At 51.3% G+C, this 18641-nt stretch overlaps 1 protein-coding gene across 1 annotated transcript; it reads right to left on the reverse strand.

Annotated features, from left to right (window-relative positions):
- Positions 1 to 622: 622 nt before the first annotated feature.
- DENND2D (DENN domain containing 2D) lies at positions 623 to 18630 on the reverse strand. The gene is made up of 12 exons (XM_068538124.1): positions 18557 to 18630; positions 13589 to 13764; positions 12596 to 12708; positions 11460 to 11529; positions 10670 to 10747; positions 9450 to 9590; positions 8061 to 8209; positions 5509 to 5686; positions 2656 to 2697; positions 2162 to 2246; positions 1595 to 1834; positions 623 to 1117 (listed from the first exon to the last, which is right to left on the reverse strand). The coding sequence occupies exons 1-12, from the start codon at positions 18612 to 18614 to the stop codon at positions 1041 to 1043; spliced, it is 1407 nt and encodes a 468-aa protein (XP_068394225.1). The 5' UTR covers positions 18615 to 18630; the 3' UTR covers positions 623 to 1040.
- Positions 18631 to 18641: the final 11 nt, after the last annotated feature.

Consider the following 18641-nt stretch of genomic DNA (forward strand, 5'->3'; position numbering starts at 1 on the left):
GTTTAAACAGAAACCGTCCGTCGAGATACACAGGGAAGATGGACCCGGTGACTACTAAACTTGTTTCAACTTCTAAGATTTTGATTCTCTTTTCTCAAAGAGAAAAAACGTCAATGCGCGGGGATCCCTCTACCTTTAGCTAAAGAGTTGAACTGGGCTTCTCAAAATATTGAAGTTGGAAGTAGGATGTCTAAAATGGAAAGTTCCAAACTGGAAGTGATGGGCAGGCAGGCCTATTGATAGAAACAATGTAGTGTTCTTCACTGGCTTCTGTCAACTGAAATTCCTACCCTCAAGTTACTTGACTGCAATGCTTCACTCTGGCTAGCAGCCTGTCCTCCCAGGATTCTGGAAAGCACACCGAACTAGAACCAAGAACTGCTGCCTTGTCCCCAGTGCTGTTGCTGCTTTTACCAGTATCCCTCACCCTTCCTATTAGAAGGCTCTGCTGACCCCTGTAATTCTACCACTCCAAACACAGTCCCAGAGTTCTGGGCACTATTGCCAGGTCCTCTACTTCTAGCACAGTTTATTCTCACTTCTATTGCCTTGTTTTCCTGGTTCTCTCTCCATAGTGGAAGCCAGAGATACGCATTCAAAGAACAAGAAGATTTTCGTCTTTATTCTTATCCTCACATGTCCACAGACCTCTTCTTTTATGTGGAGAAACTGAGCCTTTGGGCCACAACTGCTTTCTCTGTTGAGGATTTTGTAAGAGAGGTTCCTGGGAGAGGGCAGTTACAGCAACGTCTAACTCTACAACACCTCTACCACTGTTTCCTGCCCGGTGTCACCTCTGCAGGAAAGGCAGCTTTGTGCCCAGCTCTGTGAGCACAGAGGTCAGAGCCTTCCAAAGTCTTGAGAAAGCTGATTCTAGGGATCCCAAACTCAAGACACCAACTTGAAGCAAGACCTGGTTACCAGGACTCGGAAGAAGGCTGTGGATTCTGGGGGCTGAGAGCTTCACATCCTACCATGCTGGCAGGGGCCAAAGTCCACAACTGGCCTATAGGTCTAGTCACTTCTGTTCACCACAGCTCTTATTTCAAAGTCTTTTCCTTTGGTTTCTTCTGTTTCTTCCGTTCCTCGTATTCAAGTATTTTCTGTTGGAAATAGCCTGTGGGTTCAGATACATGTGTTAGAGACATCTAATCTGGCCAGGCAGACTTAAGATGAACTCCGGAGTGAGGGTCAGGAATATCCTCTCTGCTGCCCACGCTCCCTGACTACACCCACATTCCTGCCAGGATGCCCAAGCCCTCACAGGCCTTTGGAGGTACAGGTATTTGATTTGGCCCCCGAGGGGGCCTAAAACAAAATAATAATTAGTAGGAATTAGCTCCAGACTAAAACAGAGCATACGGCCTCCTGCTGGCTGATGAACAGAGCAACTTCTGCAAAGTATCAGCTCAGGAGGCATTTTCTTAGGCTTCAGGTTCTTTCCTTCCAGCCCCACTTGGTAAGATTACAGCTATTTTTGTGGGCCTCTAGAGAGAAATGCTCTTTCCTCCCCTTCTCTTCATCGTAGGGCCACACCTGACTTGGAGGCAGTGACCCTCTGGGCTTGGATTGATAGGGGCCTGTCACTGTATACCTGCAGGAGGGTTCTTGCTCTTCTCAGCTTCCTGGATGAAAAGGGAAAAGAGCTGTGTCTTCACAAACTTCTTCACAAATCGGCGGTTGGCCTTGGAGGTCAGAGCCTTATAGAAGGCCCGTTCTTGGAAGTGGCTTTGCCCATTTGCTTCCCGCTTGATGTAGGAAGCATAGTGGCCCACAGTCTTGACAAAGAACTGCACAAAAGGGCCTGAAACATGCTCATTGATTTGTTCAGAAGCTGCAGGGAACAGAGACCATCTCAGGATAGTGGAAGGATGAAACTACCCACTCTTACCTCCAGTGGCTTTCACTGCAAGCTGAAAGCTCTTAGAGAAGGGGTGAGGTAGGGTTCATGACTACTGATTGACTGATTAAAATGGGAGACTAGATATGGGTTCACCATTGCTTAGGAAGAATAAAATCTCATACTCGCCCTAGAATCAAGGCCTCTGGGACTAGCCCAGGACTGCTGAGTGAATTTGTTTTAGTTCTGGAAGGGAATTATTGGGAATCATGCCCTCAAGCTCTTAGAAGAAAGCCAAAATAAGAGGAACCTAGGACTTACTCTGTGACCCCTTGATCCCCTGACCAAGAGATTCTAAGATGTCCTCCTGAAGCTTGGGTGGTAGGATGTCTTTTTCATCACCAACCTAGGAGACGACAGAGGCAGCTCAGAGGTTAAGCAGTCAGGGAGGAGGTGTGGAGTGAAGTGTTGGCAGAGAGTGTGAGGTGGGGATGAATTCTACACCCCACTCTACCCCCCCGTAGATAACTGGCCACATAGAAGAGAAGCAACAGAAGCTTTGACTCTAAACACTAGCAAGTTTCTCTGTCCCTCTGGTACTTGGTTTATATCCTTGCCCTAAAGGCACTAACACCGACTGCCTTGTGAAGTCATCTGTCTTTGTCATGGGCTCCTTGAGAGAGGAGAGATCTTGTTAGCATGGATTCTCACTCAACAAAAGTACTTAAAGTTTGTTAAAGTAAGTGGAACATCAATGAGACTAGAGCAATTGAATTGGTGGTGGGTCTGCAGGGGATCTGAACCCAGACACTTACTGACATTAAGAAGGTTCCTTCACAAAGATTCACCAACAGGACCTGAAAAAAACACAGAACACCTTGATCTCTTCCCCTTTCTCCATTTCTGCCTGTGGTTGTAACTTTCAGCCCAAGTAGCAATAAAATCAGCACCTTCAATTCTCATTTCCTGTCTGATACTCTCCTTTCTCACCACCCCCTCTTTCCTGGGGAAAGGGTATGAGGGTGTAGGAAGCAGGAAACAGGAGAGAGCTAAGGAAGATGGGATATACAATATGGGTAAATCATAGCCAGTCACTCCCTTAATAAAACATTGATCATGCTAATGGCTTCTATATAGGCAACATTTAGTACATGGCACACATGGTGCTTTGCACATTTTATCTCATTTAATCTTCCCAATGCTCCTGTAGCAGCAGGTACTGTGCCTGTTTTGCAGATGAGGAAACAGACCCGAAGAAGCTAAGCTGCCTGAGGTGATACTGCTAACAAACAACAGTTTCCAAGCCTAGGCTGTGCTGTCCTTGGGACCGCATCTTTCTCCCTACAACTCTCCTTCAACTCCCTTCCCTCTGGTCATCTTTAGGACAGGGATGGACATCTTTTGATTTTTTTAACGCTTACAACAACTTTATGTACAATTGCCTGGAGTTCCATTTTTAAAACTCCCACAGAGCTTTGGGCCTTCCAGCAGGAAACAGCAAGAGGAGGAAATGAGCCCAGGGTCAACAGGAAGAGGGAAGGAAAGGCAGTAACCTGTGTCTATAGGCTGCAGGTAGGACAAGCACAGGGCTGGAACTTGCGAGACCTGAGCTCTAGCATCAGCTCCATCACTGCCTGAGAGGCCTTCAGTCCAGACTAGAGATGACAAATAGGCATCCTGCTGGTTGGATTCCAACCTACAGATCTGTTTCTTTTTGCCTCAGAGAATTTTTAAATAATTGAACTAGGTTCCAATATTTAAATTGGAAAATTTCACATAAAATTTAGATTTGGGGCTTCTCCTGAAAACTCAGGAGCTCTAACACTGATCCACATACAGATGGAACTGAGTTACAGCTGCCCCCTTTAGTCAAGGCCTGTGCTCAACAGTTTGTCATAATCCCCCAAAGCCTGCTGGGTCCCTCTTTTCAGTTTGTGACCCTTGGTCTCGACAGGTGGGTGAGTGATCCCTGCATGCTCCCTTCTCCCAAATAAAAAGAAAGAGAGGAACTGGGAAGTGTGCCAAGAGACAGAGCAAGCACTGTAATTATCCATCGTCAAGGGAGAAAAGTTGAACTAGTTCAGGCCTGAAACCACTCGTATACATAGGCTCAGATGCCTTCACTCAGGGCAGCCTGTTTACTTCAGGGGCTGGGAGGTAAGAGTGTGTGAAGAAATATTTTGTGAAGTTCCCGGAAGTCTCTCCAGTACTTGGAAAGACTGTCTGTCAAGCGATCCCTTCCAGAGAGCGGACGTGGGGAGTCAGGGAATCCCCCTCCCCTTCCCTGGCCCCTAGCCCTCTCCCTTCCTCACCCCCTGCCCATTTCACGGAGCAGCTGCAGAGGAATAAAATAGGCCAAGGCTCTTAGCAGGAGCTGGAGTCTGAGTAGCCTTCGGGTGTCTTCCCGCCGGGCCAGTGGAGGAAGAGCCACAGCTTCCGAGGAGACGGAGCTGTAGCATCAGGAAGTTTCATAACTTCTGGGTATGGGGCATTTTAAGTCATCGCCAAACACGGGGCTGATACTCTGTCCCAGTTAGTCACAAGGCAAATACTGGCTCAAAGGGCATGTGTACTCAGCAGTCCTGAGGAGGGTTGAGCCGGCCAGCAAAGCAAGGAAGGGAAACAGAGCCTGCTTCTTTACCTCCCAGCAGCACTCTGTGGAAGAAAGGCTTTGGTTCTATCTGTGCTAGATTCCATCCTTGCCTGTGTGGCTTCAGATAACTCAGTTGAGTTCTCTGGACCTCAGATACTTCTTATGTAAATGGAGGAAGTCCTCCCACTAGGGTGGGTTGCACGCCTTCAATAGCTTACTTCTAGGCCCTGCCTCTCCCCTTGGTAGGCCCTTTGTCTACACAGAGGGAGTCAGTGGTTAGCCCGTGCAGACAAACCTAAGCAGCTCTTCTGGCTTGAAATTATAATCACGTGATATCTCTTGAAAGTTCCTATTGACAACTCAAGCAAAGCACATGTTTTGAGTTGTTCTTCCAACACTGGAGATAGATTTATGTTATTAATGCCTATTTCCACCACTGAGCTTTCTGGTGTATCTGGAGGCACTGCCAAGAAATAAGAAGGTGACAGAGAACAAAGGGGATTTGGACCTATATCCTCATTAGCCAACTGAGCTCTGAGCTAATCAGAAAGATGACCCTTGCTACAAAAAAAAAAAATCTGCATTTTCAAGACTCATTGTTTGCAGGAAGGCTATGTCAGTTCACTTCCAAGCACTGTGAACAGCCCCCAGTGGGGTGTGTGTTGTATAGACCAGCTGTTGTATAGACCAGCTGTGCTCGTCCATTCAGAAGAAAAATGGGACACCTGGGTGGGCCCTGCTCACTAGGACTAGCTAGCCTAGGACAGTCGGGTGAGCCCTGAATAAGCCACGTGCTGCCCCTTAAGCCCAGGGAAATCATTCAGGAGGAGGGAGCAGACACTTATTGAGTATCAGCTATATGTCAGGCACCAGGCTAGGTACTTTATGCAGATTCTTTTCCCCCTAGGATCCCTAGGAACTGAACATTGTCATTCCGATATTACAGATGAGGAAGCTCAGGCTTAAAGAGGTGAAACAACTTGCGGCAAAATCACCCAGCTGTTAGTAGCAGAGCTGGGATCCGGATCCAGGTCTGCCTGGCTCCAAACCATGCCCTCTTCTTGCGGCGTCATACCTCTTCCATGGGGCTCTCCATAACCTCCTGCCGAAAGCGCATTTGGACTCCAACCATGAAGGGAGTGGGGCAGCAGACAGTGGCCAGAAGGCTCTCGGGGACAACAGGGATGTAGGTGTGGGCCCAGCTGAAGGGGTAGAGCAGCGCCGCAGCAGCATGGATGCACTGAGACAGTGTGCTGGGGACAGGGCACAGAGAGTGAGAGTCAGAGGGGCCTCCCTGCACCTCCACCCCCATGGACCCACCCCTACAGCCCACCACTGACAGCAGCTGCTCAGGCTGCCTGTAAAAGCAAGTCTGGGAGCCATGCCGGTCACAGAGCTTGTGCCTACTTGTAGCTGGGAGGAAAGGTACAGAAACTGGGAGAGGCTGAGACTCCTCTCATCAAGGATGGGGCCTCTCTTTGATCCTTCTTTTCCCTGTTAGTCTTCTCAACTCACTTCCAGGGTGGGGGGTGGGGGGTGGGCTGGGGGAGTGACTCTAAAGAGGGGAGGGAAGAAGAAATGGCTTCATTGTTCGAGTCCCTTCTCTGCGCTTACCACTGTGCTAAGGATGTAGATACCAGGAAGCATAAGACTGGCTCTGCTTTTAAGGAACTCAGTGTAGTTAAGGAGACAAACGTGTAAACATTGGGGTGCAGCAGAGAGATCAAGCCTATTTCCTCCTTGTGTCTCATCCTGAGTCTTTAACTCTCACAGCTCCCTCTGACCACTCGTGGTTATTTCAAGTTACCAGGTTGGTGCCTGAGTTTGCTTGGGAAATTCCTGGATTCCAGGAACCTCTGACCAGCAATTCCTACCCGGAAAGTCCCACAGAAGTGGCTCCTCCACTCTTCCCAACGAAGCATTCCCTGTGTAATTATTGCCTAAGTCACAACTCGGGCCCAGCTCCCCCCAGTCCCCCCCCCTTTGCCCCTCCAACACACACACACAACCCCCCTTTCTGTCTTCTCTATTCACTAACTTTCATGGCTCTTCATTTCTCCAAATTACCCCAAAGCCAAAGCCAATCAAAACACAGAGGCAGAAACCTTGTTTCAGCTCTTGGTATGGAGCTAGCGCTTCCTGAGTTAGAAAGATGGAGTCTCTGAGAGTCTCGCCAAGGCTTAGGCTGACTGGAAGTCCCCTTCCTGCCTGAGCTGCAGAGATCTGAAACACTCAGTGTAGGAAGGAAGTGGGGAGTGGTGGAGTCTCCCTGAAGAAAGTTAACGCCTGAGAGATGAGTCTTGCCAGCCTTTGCCCATGTCCAGGCCAGAGTCCCCTTCACTTCCTAAACACTGATCTTAGAGGGAAAAGGCCAGAATCCCAGCTCCAGCTGTGACAGAAACTTCTCAGTTCCCTACAGGGCCGAGAGTGGAAGAGCTACTTCCAAAGCAAAAGATTACACCACTTCCCACAAGGATTGGCCTACAACTGGTGCCTTTTTGGTTATCACTGATTTTTGCAGAATTTTCAACCCACAGACCCCCATTGGCTGCCCAAGCTTCCTTTCCTCTAAAACCCATGACATTCACCTGGCCCTCTGGCCTAACATTTGGGTCCCTAATATCCTTTTCTTCTTCTTCCCTAAAAGATAAAACCAGGGTTGTCAGCCCAATATAAGCAGCTTTCTCCATCCCAAGACATAAATCGGTCAACCTTCTACTGTCTTACGATTTTTCCCCCTTCTCTATTCTATCACACATCTCCCCATGTCTTTCTCAGACTTGAAGCCCCTAAGACGTAGAGACCAAGACATGATATTATTCTGCTTCAACTATACACAGGGATATACTCAACTATGAACTTATTATTAAGAAAAACAACTAGCACTTACCAGTGTGTGCCTGGCAGAGTGCTAGTTACCTAATGTGCATTACTTCATTTAATCCTTACCACACCCTTATGAAGTAGCTACAGATCTCCATTTTACAGATAAGGAGATCATGACTTCAAGAAGTTAAGATCCTAACCTAAGGAACTCCATGTAGCTAAAGGTAGAAGAAAAGAACTTGAACGTTGTCCTGCTGATTTCAATACCTGTGCTTTCAAATGGGGATAATTCTACATTCCCTTAAGGTCTAGGACCATGTCTTATTTGTCTGTATCTTCCTGATGCTTGGCATCTGGTAAACAGTTGACACACAATAAGTGTTTGTTGAATGAGTGAATAAACGGACAAATGACATGTGTTTGCCACTAAGGATAGTGTGCTTAACCTCCATACCACTCTATGACTTCCTGCCCTGTCCTCCCTCGTCCTTTCAAGAGCAGAATCGTGTCTGCATCCACCCTAACTGGTCTCCTCCTGGGCTGTCACGGGAATACTTCATGTACTTCTCAGAGCTAAATCACAAACCTCCTTCAGGCTTAGGCAGTAATCAAGTTTGGAGGCAGAAACAGGGAATTACAACAGCTATTTTCTAGGCTTAGTGCAGATCAAGGCAGGGTGGCAGGAGGGTGGGGAGCACACAGGTCCTACAGCCTGATTTCCTTCGAGAACCCTCCGGTCTATTCCTTGGAACCCAGGGATGCCAGTCAGTTCGGGTGACCCCGCTCGGTGGCTGGACCAACCTGAGACCTTCTGCCAGGAAGATGATTCTTCTCTCCAGCACTGCAGAGGCAAAGATCTGAAGAATCTGCTCAAAACTGAGACAGCGCAACAGAGAACTAAAATCCACGTGCTCTAGGTGGGAGTCCAGGGGCCGCGTCAGTGAAATGAACTGTGGGGAAACCAGAGAGAGGGGGAGTCACCACACTGAAAAGTCACACAAACCCCAGAAAGCTGGGTCTCTACCAGCCTCCACCCTATCTTCCCCAAAGGAGTACATCTGACCGTGCCTCCCCACTGCTAAAAACCCACCCATGGTTTCCCTACGCTCTGAGGATGACACTGATGTAATCCCCTGCGTGGCCCACAAGGCCCGCCTCTCTCACCACCCGCCTCACCTCGCTTCCCCACATCAACTCCTTCCCGTTCCTTGAGCATGTCGTGCTCTTTCCTGCCGGAGGTTCTTCCCTCCCCTGGGTTGCCTTTCACTCTTTTTTAAAAAAATTACCTTATTAGTTTTTTATTGAAGTATAGTTGATTTACAATATTTTCTCTCTTCATTCTTATCCTCTTTATGTCTCAGAGGCCTTCACTGGCCACCTAATGCAAGGTGTCAACCTGTGTTTCTCTTCATTTTCCCATGTAGCATCCTGTTTTCTTTTCATCACAATCATACAATTTTTAATTATTTATGTGTGTGCTTACTTATTTAAGTCTTTAGACTTTTAGCTCCATGAAGTCAGGGACCACATTCATTTTATTTACCGCTTTGTAGCCGGAAAATAGTATAACTTGGCGCATAGCTAGCCTGCCACACTTATTTTTTGAATAAGTGAACAAGCCTAGCCCCTCCCCTTATTCTGATATGGGGAAGCAGAGGACACACAGATTATCCAGAGTACCAGGGGTCAGGACTGGAATTCTTAAAACAATGTTCTACTTGCTGCTTTGTCTGCTTAGTGTCTTAAAACAATAGCATCCCCACTGTGGCATGGGTGGGGACTCAGGGGTGGGGATGTGTGATAAGAAAAAGACAGGTGGAGGCCATAAGGTAGAGATACAGGACAGACACAGGAAGGTAAGTGAGGTAATGGGGAAAAGTGGCAGTCTGGCGGCTGGGGGCAAAGGCCGTTCTAGTACCAGGAGCCTCAGCTTACACGGTTTATTTATTATAAATAAAAGTCTTGGTGGCTAAAACAGTAACTAGGTCCTTGTGAGCATCAGGTTGGGAGGATCAGAAAATTGGGGTTTGACTTTCAGCTCTGCCGCCAATAATTCGAGCCAAGCCCCAGTGCCTGCCTGGCTCAGTTTCTCGGCATGTTAACCTGGTGAATGGGAGCACCGTGACGAGAGGTGCCACAGGAACACGCCCCCTCCAGTCAGGGAGGGTCTTGTCCATTTTGCTCACCCACCTCAGTGCCTGAGTCGGGGATGAAGCTCTTGAGGGTGACGGTCTTCCCAGGAGCAGGGAAGGCTGCCTCTCGGAGGCCCTGCATGAATGGGTAGATGACTGCCATGGAGATCTGATGCCTCTTTTCCACTTCATCCAGGATCTGTACGGGAGAGGACCACGGGAAACATGACTCAAAGGGATGCTCCCAGGCTGGTAGCTGAGATCTCATGTGTGAGGCTGCTCCCACCAATCCTTAACTGGTTCTTTCCTCCCTGGCAGAAACCAGTCTGCTGTTTATCTCCTGCACAAGACCTGCTTTTTCTCCTAGCCTTCTTTTCATCTTCTCTCTACCGATCCGTATTCCTTCCTTCTCCTAACATCAGCACGAGCTACCTTCCCCAGGAAGTCATTCTAGAGTAAACTCGTCATCCCTGGTGGTACCATGTTCATTTGTGCTAGATGGAGTGGGAGACTAGAAGCTGGGCCTCTTGGGTGCCACTCTGCCCTCCAACTTCCACCAGAGACTCCCCAGGTCCAGGGATGGCCTTCATCCACAGAACCCTGCACAGATGAACCATCCACCCAAGCCAAGGCTGATGGAGTATATTACCTTCATCCTTCAAGGGGCCTGCCTGGGGCAGAGCACACTGATGTCTTTTTCTGGCCACTAAGACATGCCAAATCCATTCTGAAGGACTCCTCTCTGATCCCAACTCAGGTGTACTAGCACTCAAATTAGCTCCAGCAGAAGTCCTGGAGACCTCAACTTCCCCCTCTACCCTGGAAGGAGTCAGAGGGAGTCCCCCAAGCCCCACTGTATAGTTGTCTTTATATCTGTTTAGTATTCTGTCTTCTTCACGTATCATGTCATCTGAGCCTCACACCAACCCATGAGGTAGGAAGGTGAGGGATCATTACATGCATTTGACAGATGAGGAACTGGAACTCCCAATTCCTAACCTGGAGCTCTACCCATGTCCCTCTCCAGCTGCATTCTTACCTGACTAGATGGGGAGCAGTGGGCTTTCTGCAGGGGAGACAGCCCTCTAGCTCCAGTTCCTACTTTTCCCTAAAGCCAAGTCAAGCCCAATCACCTCTCTGCCTGAATCTCCCCAGGGTGCCTCGCCTGGCCCCGACTGTGGGGGAGGAGCACAGGGAGCACGGGCAGGGCAGGCAGCCAGGCGGACCTGGAGGCTGAACAGGCCCAACAGGCTCCGAGGAATTCCGTTCCACCCCTACCTTGGAGAACAAGCCGAAGCAGCCAATGCAGCTGATGATGCAGTACACCCTGGGGAGGCGAGGACCACGGCCGGCGGGCTAGGGAGGGACGGACAGGCTCCTTCAGTGCTGCAGCCTCCCCAGGGCCTCTATGCAACTGGGGCTGATGGGGCACAGGGCTGGTGGCTGGGGCTGGGGGATCCATGGTGAATGGTGGGCTGGAGGGAGAAAGACCTGGCTGTGCAGAGGTCCCACTCATGGGAGAGGCAGCAGGGAGGCCAGAACGGTCACCGAAATCCAAAGAAAATGGCCTTGAGGGGGCTGGTTGGCTCAAGGGCGAACACTGCCTGCATCGGCACCAACACTATCAGGGGTGAGCAAAGAAGGAGCAAGTGTGTTGTAGAGATGAGGAAACAGCTAGGGAGGCGAGCGCTATGAAAGTGACTTGAGAGCCCAGGGACTGAGCCTCGTTGTCCAAATCCCAGGCCAGGCTGTGGGAGGCAGGGGCCAAGTCAACGAGGCCTGGATAGAGAGGGCAGGGAGCAGGTTAGAATGAAGCCTCCCCCCGAGCTGGGGAGAGTAGAGACCAAAGCATGGCAGCAAAGGTGCCCTGGGTGGGTGAGGAGGGACGTGTGTCCCCATTCTTGTGAGGTGGCACAGGGCACTAACATGGCAGCAGGTACTGGGCTGTGCTCTCTCTACAACCACCTCTGCCAGGGAGCCTTGGCTTTTGCAACTGAGGCTGGAGCAAACCCAGCTGTGGAGCAGAACAGGATGCAGAGAGGAGGGGGCAGTTCTGAGCTGCACAAACCAAGAGGCGCCTGCAGTATCCAATCTTCCTGCTGCCATCCACGTTGGTCAGAACGAACGAGAAGGTCTCCCTGAGGAAGAGCAGACAAAACCTGGTTTTCACTTGCTCACTAGGTTCTTTTTTTTCCTTAAGATTTATTTATGATTTATTTATTTATTTATATTTATTTTTGGCTGCATCGGGTCTTTGTTGCGGCATGCAGGCTCTTCATTGTGGTGAGAGGGCTTCTCTCTAGTTGTGGCATTCGGGTTTTCTCTCTCTAGCTGTGGCACGCAGGCTCCAGGGTGAGTGGTCTCTGTAGTTGTGGGGCGAAGGTTCCAGAGCACGTGGGCTCTAGTTGAGGCATGCGAGCTCAGTAGTTGTGTCTCGGGCTTAGTTGCCCTGCGACATGTGGGATCTTAGTTCCCTGACCAGGGATCAAACCCGTGTCCCCTTCATTGTGAGGCGGATTCTTTACCACTGGACCACCAGGGAAGTCCCTGCTCACTACATTCTAAAGCAGGAAGGCAGTCAGCATCAGAGCAGGGCTGAGGCGGGTAAGGAGGGTAAAGGGGAGCTGCTGATTAATCCTGAGAGTAATCATAACATCAGTAATGTATTTGAAGTGCTTATTGGTGTCAAGCTCTAAATGTATCAGCACATTTAGTTCTCAAAACAACCCTTTGAGGTAGGTTCAATCACTATTCCCACTTTAAAAATAAAGGAACTGAGACTCTGAAGGAGTGTTTCTTATCCAAGGTCATTCAACTCATAAGTGGTAAAGCCAAAACTTGAGCTCAGGCAGTCAAATTCCAGGACTCATGGTGTAAAGGGCTCTGCCATATAAGGGACTCCTTAGAGGCCAAAGGACTTCTTCTAAGTCCATCTTCTGCCAGAGGCAGTCAAAACACAGTGACTAGCTCCTAGGACAAGTGAAAGAACCTCCCCGTTCTGTTAGAAGGGACTGCTTAACCTGGTTACCTGAGCTCTCTTGCCTCAGGGTGTCCCAGGCAAGATGTTTAGAAATGAATCAACTCCAGCCCCTCCCCATCAGGAAGGAAGCTGGTGAGAAATCCAGCTGAGGGGGGTGCAGGAACCACGTGGTTCGCCCTTCTCCTCCAATCCCAGATTCCCCCGTCCCAGGGCCGAGCGATTACCTGGGATACTCAGTGAGTGGGGCCCACTCGTTCCCATCTGGGAAGCAAAACAAGGGGATGGCTCCGAGAAGCCGCTCCTCCTCCTCCTGTTGTCCCCGAAGCAAGTTCTCTCGCTACAAGGAATAGGAAAAGAGACAGGTGGATGTGGAGGTAGGAGCAGGTGGAGAGGGCTTGGGGGCTGGCGGGCTACTTTGGAGGCTCTACAGCAGTCTGAGAATAAGCTTTTCCACTGGTGTGGGACTCAAAGCATGCCTCTGTGCCCATCGCTGCACAGAGACTGCGTTCTGGGTCTGGCTGGAAGAACCCCAAGGCTGAAACAGCCCCTCCTGGGCCAAGTCTACATGAACCTGAGTTGGACTTCAGTATCCTAAGGATCTACATAGTCAGGAAGGGGGCCAGGACCACGCTGAATACAGAAAGGCCCAGAGACCTCCCGGCTTCCTGGGAGGACCACATCAGAGAGATACCGCATCTGAGAAGCGAAGCGGCCAGCTCAGTCGCCTCACTGTCAGGGTTAGTGAGAAAGATGCCCTAACCCCACCCCTTCACCCGCTGCGGGACCAGACAAGAAGGAGCCTGACGCTTGGGCTGTGGCCACCAGCTATGTGCCTGCCCCACCCTTTCCCTCTCACCCACCCCAGGGAGGGGATTCCTGCAAGGACCTCTGGCAGAAGGTAAGCTTCTCTACAGAGAAGGGTGGCTGAGCATAGAATTTGGAAGAACTAGGAGGTCCCCCAAACAGCAGAAGAACTAGCCTAGTTTCCCAGCTAGGGAGCCTAGGTCAGTTCGTTACAGAGGCCAGACCTAGATTCTGCGGGTGATAAGAGAAAACAGGGCTGGGCCTGAAGGAAACAGGAGCAGTGGAGCTCAGGGCAGCTCCAGACGAGCCCCCGCAGGGTGGGGGGCTGGGGGTGGGGAGAGGGCACCCCCCGCCCATCGCCTCTCAAACACCCGAATCCTCTGTCCCCCATTGCCCCTTCCTTCAATCCTTACCTTGGGGAACTGGTAGGTGATTGTGGGCTCATAATCATCCACCGAAGGCTTTTTTTTGAGAGAAACCACGAGGAGGTATTCAAAGAAGTGCTGCCCTCCGGCAAAGTTGGGTAGACAGTGCTCCTGGGCCCTTTCTGGTTCCTTTACAACTTCCCCCAGATTATCCTGGGGAGGTCCTGAAACCAAGACACCAGGGCCCGCTGGTATCTCGTTGATCCAGGCCCTGAGTGGAGGATGTGAGACTCCAGCATCTTCGGCACCTCTAGGCCGTCATACCGACACCGAGGTCCCTGGAGCCTGCCCAGCACCTCAGGTCCCGGCATGGGATCAGAGCCAACTGGGCAGTTTCCGTGCCTGCCTGGGAGATTTGGAACCACCGGTGGGGCCAAGAGGAGGAAAGAAAGCACTGATTCGGAAGCCAAGGAAATATACTGGGGAGGTCACCTGGGAGGCCCGAGGCCCCAGGGTAGCAGAAACTCTGCCTAAGTCAAACGGTACGCCCCGAGTTGACTTGGACTCAAGAAATAGGAACAGACCAAGGGCCACGTGGCTGTGACCACACCAACCCCCGCAGAGGGCATGACCGGCTCTAAAAACCAACAGGGGAAACCTCCTGGCCTGGTCACATGGGGAACCAGGGGGAGGATGAGATATAAAAGAAAGAAGAAAAAGAAGTACTTCAAGGAAGAAACAGCCCCATCGAAGAGGGCCACCCTAGAAAAAAGAAGTAGCTAATCCAGTCCAGACCTGCTCCGTGTCGAGGCAGCCAGTTGCGGAAGCGCCTGAGTATCCCGCCTACCACTTGTCTTTCCATCTTCTTGGGCCTGTAAGGCATGGAGTGCTTCCCTTTCCTCTAACAGACTGGCTACAGAAAGCCTGAGAAAGCGGCTGCCGTTTCAGTCTCCAGCCACAACTCTATGAAGCCAAGCCACGTGCTGTCTTCCAAATAGGGGAGAGCAGTTTCCATCCTATGCACCCAATGGTTGAACAAGAAGGCTGTGTGATAGGACCCAGAAAGGCAGCAGAACGCCCGCACTGACAGAGGCAGCATCCTGGCACTGCAGCTCAGACCTCAGCTCCTCCCAAGAGCCCCAGGGTGTGGTGAGAGAAAAGGTCAGAGGCAAACACCTCCAGAGCCCAGCTGCTTCTGGGCTAAGGGCTTTTAATTCTGGGCTGAAGGTTGTGCAATGGGTTTATTTACAACCCCTTGACAATGAAGAATGCCTGATAACACAAGACTGTGAGCACAGACCTTGCCAGCCTCAGGACAGGGATCTTATATCTCCATAACTGATTCCTAACCTTTCACTTCCTAACTGGGTCAACGGCAGCAGATAACCTCTGACGGCCCCCTGCTGCACTCTGGGACTTCCAGGACTTCAAGGCTGCAAGCAAGAGCACGGGACCAAAAACTCCTCACAGGAAGGCTGCCCCTGCCTCCCCTGATTAAAATCAATAGACTTGACCTCATTCATTACCTAAGTGGAGAAATTGTTCTAGCAAGAGGAATTCCTGGATATCAACAGGAACCTAAAAGCGTCCTCTCCTGGTGGTGAAATAAAGAGCAAAGTCCATCTCTGGGTTGGAGAGTTCCTGATATCTCAGCACGATCTACAATGGTGCATCTTTCATCCCCTGCAATATGTCCTAAGGCAACTTGTCTCACTGGCACCTGTTCCAGGGCTCCAGCAAAGAATCCCTCCTCCCAGGTAGGAAGCACTGACTTAGGACAGTCTCCCTGGCCTACAGTAGGGGAGTGGTTGCATCAGTAGCCTGAGGGGCACTCAATGGAGTGGAAAGCATCTGGGTGATCTCCACCCCACCCCCACTCCTGCTCAGTCTTTTTTCCTGGTTTGTCCAGGTCAACAGTTCTGCACAAGCTAAGAGCAGAGCAGCTGGGCCCTGAGGCTCCAGTGGTGCTGTGTCTGGAGGCTGGGGAAGAGAGACAGAAGAGCAGTAAATCACCTGGGATTCTCACACAAACCCTTGAGTGTGTAAATGCACGTGGTAAGAGAGAAGGACTTTTGTCAGGAGGCTGCCCCTAAGAGGAGCCAGGAGGCAAAAGGGTTTGGTGCCAGTGTCTGCCACGGCCTGCAAATAATTAATAGACCTCTGGAAGAAAGTGTGGTGCTGAAATAGGGGACACAGCTGCTTGCTCTTAATAGCTCCAGACCTGGCTTCTGTGGACTAGTTAAAGCCAGTACTCAGTGGCTCAGCCATGACTCCTGGGGAGATCGCGGATCACAGGAAATAAGAATGTTTCAATCCCTGTAGGGACTTCCCTGGTGACGTAGTGGTTAAGAATCCGCCTGCCAATGCAGGGGACACGGGTTCAAGCCCTGGTCCGGGAAGATCCCACATGCCACGGAGCAACTAAGCCCATGCACCACAACTACTGAAGCCCGTGTGCCTAGAGCCCGTGCTCTGCAACAAGAGAAGCCACCGCAATGAGAAGTCTGCACTCTGCAATGAAGAGTAGCCCCCGCTCGCTTGCCTGCAACTAGAGAAAGCCTGCGTGCAGCAACAAAGACCCAATGCAGCCAAAAAAAAAAAAAAAGGAATGTTACATTCACTGCAATGGTGAGAACAGTGACCTGGAACACTCGGATCTGTCACCACACCTTATCTGCAACCTGCACAGACTGGCTGCACAATCCTCGCCACCAATCTGAGAAACAATCATCTCCTGATACAGATGGGGAAACTGAGGCACAGAGTAATTCAGGGACTATTTGGGGAATACAACAGAATCTGTTGCGGGTGGGAATGATGAGACTTTCATGTTCATGCTCCTGCCTTCTGGATGCAGTACACACCAAACATCCCACAAATGTGGATGCCTCCTGTTTGCAAAAGACCTTGAGAAGCAAAATCTTTTCCCTGGGCATTCCAGAACCTCAGGAAATGATTTCTTTCCCTAAATCCTTTGGGTTGCATTTTCAGCCCATTTCTTCCTGCTTTATCAGAAGAGCCAAGAGAGCAGCAAAACTCACAATCGCAAACAAAAGAAGTTACTGGACTTTGGGTCTCCGGACCAAGAAATCCAGAAAAAAGACTTCCCCCTTTCAAAGAGGGTTATCAACAGAAGAGAAAACCTCCATCAAACACACGTTTAATATGGGTCTTCTCATTTAATCCCCAGTGCCCTAGAAAGGAATTATTATCCTGAATTTTCCGTTTAGGAGGGAGCCACCCTTTCTAGGGAAGGCAGGAGTCTGGTTACACTTGTTCCTCCACCAGGAAGCACCTCCCACAGCCCTCTGACAAAAGTCCCAGAACCAGCTGGAATATAGGTGAAGGGACTTTCTGGAACCCTGATCTGGAAAGCTGGCCCCTCCTCTTCTAGCTCAGCTGCTCTTGACCCAGGACCACCACCACTGCCAACCCTCCCACCAGGATGATTTACACCCATGCATGTGTATACACACACACACACATGCACACACACACACACACACACATCCTCCTACCACACAGTTGCCTTGGGGCCAAAAGGGCAAAAGAGGGAGGGGGAACTCCCGGGAAAGGTGGAGGATAGTATGGAAGATGAAGAAGGCACACTCTCCTGCCCGGTAGGTGCCAGACCTCAGGACATGTAATACTGGCTGCACATCTTACAGTCCCTCACTGTCATCAGGCACAGTTATCAGCCCTGTTTTGGGAACAACTAGAATGTTTCCTCTGGGCTGCAGGGAGCAGATCCCTTCCATTCACACAGGCTTCTGAGGGTCGAGGGAGACCAGGAAAGACCAAGCCAGTGCTCTCCAGAGAAAAGAGGCCACCAGCCCCACCCTGCATCTGCTCCTGCCACTGCACGCTCCCAGGCAACTGTCCCCACCCATGGTCTCTGACCTCTCCGCCTCAGTACAGGTGGAATGACCAGATAGATACTGGAAACCTGTGTTCAGGGAGAACAGTGAGGGCTAGGGGTGGGGGACAGGGGTAATGGCAGAAGGAACACTGATTTTCCCCCCACCCAGGTCTCCCCAGCTCTCGGGCTTGGAGTAAGAGGGGGTCTCACTCAATCTTTTGACCGCCAATGTTAGAAGGGGTGGACTGTCTTGGTATGACCCCTGCTTACTTTCCAATCGGTTCCGTTCTTCTCAGAAGGTGGGACCTCTGGACAAAGTATCTAAGGGTTGTGACTGCTCAGCCATCGGACTGGTTAATGGTAAGCAGCAATAAATATTTGTAGAATGAATGAATTCCTAATTCCCTTCCTTCCAAAGCCCAGCGTCCCTGCTGAGAAGAAAGGAAACGAATATTGACTTCTAATTTAATCCCTACAACCCTGTACAGGAGGAATCATTCTTCCTTCTGTAATGGGGGACCAAGGGATAAGGGAGGCTTGTCTTGTCGGGTTCGCACACTCTAAGGAAGCAGCTGAGCAGGCTCTAACCCAGCTCTGCTCGAGGCCACACTCTCCAGGGCTCCTCGCCGCCCCTGGGGGAGGGAGGGGGGGTGACGTCGCAGGGGAAGGGCAGTGCTGTGGCCGGCGGCTGTGTGCGGGGCAAAGTCGCGGGCTCCCACAAGTGGAGTCCGGGGGCGGGGAGGCGGGCAGCCGGGGGCTGAGGCTGTGTCTCCCCGGCGGGCGCCGCGGCCCGGGAGCTACAGGCACCCTGCGGTTGCCCCACAAACTTCCTGGCTGGTAGGGCACGTGGCCCCGGGGCCCCACAACGGTTTCCTTTGGCAGGCGACCTCCCCTTTGCCCCTGCTGGCGTGGCTTCTCCTCTGACCTCCGACCCCTTCCCCACCAGCCCGTTTCCACCTCTGCCTGCGCCCTTTCTCTCCAGCTCACCTGACCCCTGCCCAGCACTCCCGGAATGCCCCTCAGACTGCTCCCCGATCGATCGCGACCCTCCGCACCGCCCTGTCTCGGCCCCTCGTCCCCGTCACCTCCTGTCCTGGCCCGCGGTCCCCCCGCTGTGCCCGCGCCCTCGCCCCGGCGCGCCCCGGCCCGGCACTAACCCCCACGGCCGCGCTTCAGTCTCAGGCTGGCTCGGAGGCGGCGGCCGAGCCCATCCATGGCCCCTGGTGTACCCGGCGCCCGCTC

Source organism: Eschrichtius robustus, chromosome 3 (assembly GCF_028021215.1).
Source record: "Eschrichtius robustus isolate mEscRob2 chromosome 3, mEscRob2.pri, whole genome shotgun sequence".
Classification (NCBI taxonomy): Eukaryota; Metazoa; Chordata; class Mammalia; order Artiodactyla; family Eschrichtiidae; genus Eschrichtius; species Eschrichtius robustus.